Genomic DNA, 7043 nt, shown 5'->3' on the forward strand with positions numbered 1-7043 from the left:
TTGGGAAGAACATAAAGGCATCTTCTTTCTTTGCTTGAGAAGTTAGTACTTTACTCAGTGTTCATCGTGGCATTCTCTCTCCTTTTCTTTTGCAGCTACTTCGTCCTCATTCTTGCATGATGGAGCAAATGATTAGCGAGGATTTATGCTGATGTCTGTAGTAATTGAGCAAACCATTTCTCCAAGAAACCCAGGCTCCTACCTTAACTCGATAATCAATGGTAAACAGCTTTCGTTGGTTGTCAAACTTGGACTCGAAATGAACAATCAGCCACCAAACGACATGCCTCTACAACTTTATAAACTCCCAGCACTGAGTTGCATTTTCTGTTTACTGACCAATATCATAAGAATGCACGTAAAGCCCCCAAATCGCAGTTTCACAATGCATAATTGACCAAAAATTCTATACTGTTCTGATCAAAATTATTGGTCAATGTAGCTTTACTAGTCCTGTTGAGCCAATGATTTCATTTTGTGATAAGCACTTACCAAATAGGGAAAAACAACAGTCAATTGTATTTATCACTTTGTTTCAAGATCGACAAAATTGAATGCAAAGTGACAAACATGAGTTCACAGAAGCGCTGTTCAGAAACAGAAAAAGACAAAACATCCGCATCATTTGAACATATAGCGATTAACTAATCTAACATTCTCAGAAAAACCAAAAACTCTCCCATTCAAATATTTAGAAGTGCCTATAACCGCAGTCTTCTGACTTGAACGTCTTCACAAAATGGAAAGGAACTCATCGCAAGATCCATATATAAACATCAAACGCGAGACATTACTTGTAGCGCATCAAACGAACAATGATTAAATAATAAGTAAATACAACTATCAAAAGCAGCATGAGACCAATAATGCACTCCAAGTGTAAACAGAACAGTCTATAGACACAAACTATCACATCTCATGGTAAGAATACATGTCGAAGAGATAAAAATGCAGATCTCGGATTCGCAATCCACTCTATGAGGCTAACCTTCGTGCCGAAAGGACCGACAGATAGTTGGCCGTGTTCTTCGGCAGGTCCGATGTCCCTCGCCGAAGCGGAAGCTGAGGGCGCCGGCCGACGTCGGCCTCGGGGCGAAGGCGGGGCGGAGGCGGAGGCGTCGTCGTCAGCGTCGCCGGGCGCTCGAGGCAACCGCCTTGAGGAGTGTCAGCGGGAAAAGCGAGAGGGCGTCGAGGCGGAGGCGGAGGCGGCGCCGTGTCGTAGGCAACCGCCTTGAGGAGCGTCGGAGTCGGGGCGGAGGCGGAGGCGGAGGCGTCTTCCGGCATCCAAGGCAACCGCCTTGAGGAGCGTCGGAGTCGAGAATGGAGAGAGAGAGCAGGAGGGGGAAAGAGGGAACGCAGTTTGTGATTTTTGTTCTCCTCCGCATAACGGAACGGAACGGAGGTAGGAGAGAGAGAGAGAGAGAGAGGAGAGAGGAGAGAGAGGACGATTCGACAGGGGCTCGGGCGTTGCAGAGGAGAGCAAAGCGGTGGAGCGCCGAGTGGTGGGCCCCACACGCGCCCGTGCGGAATTTTGAACGCCCGACGCCCTCGCCTACGTGGCGCCACGCGGGCGATCGCTGAATGGTTTAACCCACCGCCTACGTGTTGGGTTAAACCCACCCAATATTTTCTCTTTGCGTCTCTTCCTGCTCCCTCTCTGCAAACTTTTGGCTGACTTTTCTTTTTTTTCAGAGAGGGAAAAGAGGAAATGCTTTTCTCTTTGCCCAAGATGAACGAAGACCTTTTTCACACCTATTTTCTCTCGAATTTTTTTGCTTTCGGATCCGCTCCATTTCTCACGAACTGTAGCCCTTTGATAGTGAAAACCTCTATTGATCTTTAGAAAGTTATGCTTCATTGATTGCGGAATTACAGAATTTCAACCTTGATTTGTCATGTAAATCGACATTTCGGCTTTTCACTTACTGTAATGTAAACACATCCAAGTTTATTTTGATTTTTTGCGAATAAAATTTCACTGATGAGTATAATTTTTTATACTTTCCTTGATTTATCAATCTGATCATTATCCTCACCGATTTTAAGTTTGATTATTTTCTTTTCATTTTTTTCCTTTTATTTGTTCAAAATGCAATTTTTATTTGACATTTCAACAGCCAACCCTCTCTATGTGTTTTCTTTTAGGTCAATTATTACTTTTTTAAAATTATTCTTCTTTTTTAATTTGTTTTCTTTATGAATAAAAAGAAGAAAAAATGAAAAAAAAGGAAGGAAAAACAAGAAATATAAAGGACGAAAATGCCCAAGATACCAACATCATCACTTTAAACCCTTATTCGGAAAATGTAACACACTTAAATTCACATTCGGCATAACATTCACTTCAAATTTTATTCTAAAAATAAAAACACTTTAAGCTAGTATTTGGAATTTTGGGTCTTGATACTCTTAGACGAGATAGTCATCAAGATTTTATTTGACATAAGTCCATTCAGACCCTTTATTTGAAAAAATTAAAAAAGGCACTCCTCTCCTTATTTAAAATTTTCCTGTATATATATAACGCGCGTTTCTGCACGGCTCCTTCTCTCGAGCTCACTATCAACTCGGGAGAGAGACGAGATTGCTCTCTTGCCCTTTCCTCATCTCTTCGGATTCGGTAATGGCGACGTCCTTGATGGCAAGGCCAGTTCCGGCGACCCGATCGCCCCGGCGGCGGCGGCGTCGGCGGCATTCGAGACGGCGCCAGGCGTGGAGGCCGTGTCGAGCTTCGACAGCATGGGCCTGAGCGACGATGTCCTCCGTGGGATCTACGGCCACGGGTTCGACAAGCCCTCGGCGATTCAACAGCGAGCCGTGGTCCCCATTGTCCGAGGCCGAGACGTGATCGCTCAGGCGCAATCCGGCACGGGCAAGACCTCCACCTTGCCCTCGCGTCTTGCCAGATCGTGGACACCTCCAGAAGAGAGTACGCGATCCTCTTCGTGAGCGCGGAGACCCTTCTTTACTATCGATTTTCTAGTGGAATTAGGTTGAGGCATGTTATGCGTTTTGCTTTGGAGGGTGAGATGAGTTATTAACATTATAGAGCTCAAACTATGACACCGCGGATTAATAATAAATAAATAAATAATCGGCGAACCCTCTCTCTCTCTCTCGAATTTCTAGCGTAACGAAATTCGATCGCTCTGACAGGAAGAATTTTTTATTTTCGGCCTCCTTAACTAAAGAATTTGAGATGTTCTGATGTTGAGGCAGAGGGATGTTGGCTTTTTAGTTTTACCATCGCCCCACGGATGGCCCTGAAAGAAGTTCAAGCCTTAGTCTATGGAATTTGTTCATGAACTTTGTTTTGAGAAGCTTTCTTGGAATTAAGCGTAGCCTGAGTTTATGCACTTATTCAGGTTTTATATGTATATTATATCAGAATGTTTAAGTGGGTCCTCTTAACTGAGTATTTTAGGCACTTGCAAGGCATGAAAGGTTTTTCTTCATTATCAAGGAAACGAATAGTTTTATTCTTACATTATTGATTCTATATAACAGAGCATTAGTATAATTGAAACTGCAATCTGGGTTTGCTTATTTGTGTAGCAAATATCCTGGATACACTCGTCAACAAGCTCCTATTATTAAAGTATCCGCGACTCTGTTATTTTGTTGATTTTTCAAGCCACCCTTGTTTATTTTGCTCTCTGAAAGTTGCAATTTGAATTTGGTTGCTGCCTTGTGGCCATCGATTTTGTCTTAGCTAATTTGCTTCCTTCATGTTCTGTTCAGCGTGCAAGTGTTGATTTTGTCACCCTACGAGGATTTGGGCGAGTCAGACGGAGAGAGTTGTGCTGGCTATTGGTTATTACAGGAACGTGCTAGCCCATGCATGCGTTGGAGGCAAGAGCATGGGTGAAGATATCCGGAATTGGAGCACGGAGTTCATGTTGTGTCCGGAACTCCGGGCAGGGTGCTCGACATGATAAAGAGGAGAACTCTTCTTCGCACCAGAGCCATCAAACTCCTAGTCCTTGTGAGTGCACTGCATCACCTCCTTCGACTTCAGATCCTGTTAAGTTTCCTTCTGCTTTCTGCAAAACAAGTTCTCTCTATTCACTTACCTATATTTTTGCCAGGACGAAGCTGATGAGATGCTGAGCAGAGGATTTAAAGATCAAATCTACGATGTTTACAGATTCCTTCCTCCAGAGCTTCAGGTTGCCTGTCCTTCATGTTGAATCAATGTAGTAGTAGTAGTAGTAGTAGTAAAGATGACTTCTTTTACGCAATAACCTTGTAATAGTCCCTAGTATTCCCAGCCCTTTGGCTTAATTCCATTGCATTATCCTAATAAAACCGAATGCCATTACTTCTTTAAGTCCAATCTAAGAAATGCTCTTCACTTTTCGATCATTATCAATCTAGATAGTCATCCCTTCTCCTCCTCAGCTGATTCCTAGAATTTCCAAAAGGTCTTTCTGCATTAGTCAACATGCTGCAAGATGGAGCATTTAACTTTTATAAAATTCAAAATTTGATGAGAGATCTGGAATTTTCTTTCCTCCTTCATCCTCCTTAATATCTACATGATTCGACATTAGAGCATGTACAAGGTGGATAAAACGGTTGTCTTTTGGCTTCATAGTTCTACTATGAATAGGGCACTTGTTCTTTTCTTTTTTCTCCTTGTCTTGTCTGATGAGTATTAGATTTTTTACTACTGCGAGACATGCTTCTCTCCCCATGATGTGCGCTTCGTAATTTTTCAGCACATTGCTATGATTTGCTTCGTTCTAAATAAAATCAGTTGTTAGGGGAGTCGCTCATACACGTTCATGTTCACAACTGGCTAATGCATGGTGGCATTCTCTGCAGGTTGTCTTAGTTTCAGCAACCTTCCCCACTGAAATATTAGAGATGACAGGAAGATTCATGACCGATCCTATAAGGATTGTTGTGAAGCGTGATGAGTTGATGCTGGAGGTGAGCTACATTGGGTTAGTTGCATTTGATGGCGGCTAGGGATCTTGAGATTCTTCTGACACAATCCTTCCTTTACTTCGTATGGTTGCAGCGCGTAGACCAGTACATGGTGCCAGTGGAAAAGAGAAGACTGAAATTTGACACTCTGTGCATCTATACGACAACTGCCCCATAAGCCAAGGAGTTGTATTCTGCAACACTAAGCGGAAGGTATGACCCCAACTACGTTGGGCTCACACTTGAGGTGGAACATAAACATCTCGATGACTTAGAGATCATGAAGACCTCTACTGCTCTATTTCTCTTTGATCTATATTTTGTGCTGTGGAGTTGTATTCTGCAACACTAAGCAGAAGGTACGACCCCCAACCACGTTGGGTTCCACACTTGAGGTGGAACATAAACATCTCGATGACTTAGAGATCATGAAGACCTCTACTGCTCAATTTCTCTTTAATCTATATTTTGTGCTGTGGCTCTTCATGTCTTCCTTATATTTGTCGAGTAGGTTGGAGTGGCTTTGCAGAAAAGATGCGTGATTCTAATCTTCACTGTGTCTTTCATGCACGGGGACATGCCTCAAAAGGAGAGATGCAGTAATGGCTGGATTTCGATCTGGGACGACTGTTGATGATCACCACCGATGTGTGGGCTCGAGGGATTGATGTTGAGCAGGTTAGTCCTGAAAATTAACATCGCAATAATGCAGATGATGACATTCTACTGTTTTTGTCTGCTGTGTGCATCAACTCATTCGTAGGTCGGATGCTTGCTTTTTCGGAAGGCCAAATTTTCTTACTTTCCTATTGCGCCGATCGACCATTTAGTTGCGCGAGTGGACGACTGGAATCGTTCTCAATACACTCTGTAGGTTTGTCTTGTTGTCAACTATGATCTTCCCAACAGCAGAGAGCTGTACGTCCATCGGGCCGGTCGAGTAGGCCGTTTTGGGCGGAAGGTAACTATTATGAACCTTGAACTGGAGGCAACGACAATCCTATTTTCAGTTTTTTGTTCTTGCCGTGGGGTATAACGACAAATCTCTCTCATCGACATTGCAATTTATAAATGCCAATCCGCATGTGCTTTTGCAGGGTGTTGTGGTAAATTTTGTCAAAGACAAGGAGATCCAGATTCTTAGAGACATAGAGCAGTATTATGGCACCAACATAAGCGAATGTCCGGAGGACCTGCCGATATAATATGACAATATAACAGTGGGTACACTTAAAAGGCCGCGTGAGGTTCAAGTTATTATTCTATAGCTTTACTGCTGACCCATATATTATCGCATTGTTTGATCTTGTCAAAACTTGGAAGCAATTGGGTTGTGTTTGGAATGTTTAATCTAGGGTTCTATGTTAGTTTTTCGAGTTCCGATCCTTGAATACAGGCTCCTACACACATTTTGTCCACCTTCGCATTGATATTTAACTTCCCTTAAGATGAAGTGGTGATCGACATCATCAATTTCCTCACCCTTTCCCAAATAAATAAGTCCAAGGCGTTGACTTCTGGGTGTTCACTAACCTTCAATTCTCACCGAGGCATCTAAAACTTTTGCTAAACTCGCACCACAAATATCACGTCTTTCACCCTGCTTAACATGAAAACCTTTCGCTCCAAAGTTTCCATCCAAAGTTGGAGTTTCTGGTTAATAAAAAGTATCTTCCTGGTGCTTTTGATCTCCATTTTTCACCAAGGTATCATTGGGACTTCTGCTCTGCATTAAGCCAGCGCCAACTCTTATCATCTTTAAGCTACTCAGCAGAAAACCCCTGAGATTCTAAAAGTTTTTAGCGAGGTTGGATATGAACGTTTGTCTTTGACCCACTAAACACGTGAATGTGATGAGAGATTTACGTTGCCCGTTCGGGTTTAATACCCTTGCGTGGGTTGAAATACAAACACTTGTGCACGTTGTTACTTGAGCCCATTCCCGTAGAATTTTCTGAAATTTTAAGTTGAAATCTGAGATAGGAAAAAGAGTTAACTTTGTGCTGGGGACAAGTACAGCAGGAGCTCACTTGAGTGTCTTTACGTTCTTTTTGCTCACTTAAGTGCGTAAAATTTGAAAATCGATCACTTAGATGCGATAAGGGATTTGT

The 7043-nt window shown here is 42.7% G+C and overlaps 1 protein-coding gene across 1 annotated transcript; it reads left to right on the forward strand.

Moving 5' to 3' along the window:
• Window positions 1-1320: 1320 nt before the first annotated feature.
• LOC108954086 (eukaryotic initiation factor 4A-3) lies at window positions 1321-6137 on the forward strand. The gene is given in 16 exon segments (XM_039313318.1): window positions 1321-1402; window positions 1844-1932; window positions 2647-2884; window positions 2887-2929; window positions 3742-3763; window positions 3765-3876; window positions 3879-3985; window positions 4089-4169; window positions 4828-4935; window positions 5027-5081; window positions 5084-5145; window positions 5444-5520; window positions 5522-5560; window positions 5562-5610; window positions 5807-5893; window positions 6030-6137. Coding segments are annotated over 16 exon segments (1359 nt in total).
• The last annotated feature ends 906 nt before the right edge of the window (window positions 6138-7043 follow it).

This window comes from Eucalyptus grandis, chromosome 5 (genome assembly GCF_016545825.1).
Source record: "Eucalyptus grandis isolate ANBG69807.140 chromosome 5, ASM1654582v1, whole genome shotgun sequence".
Lineage (NCBI taxonomy): Eukaryota > Viridiplantae > Streptophyta > Magnoliopsida > Myrtales > Myrtaceae > Eucalyptus > Eucalyptus grandis.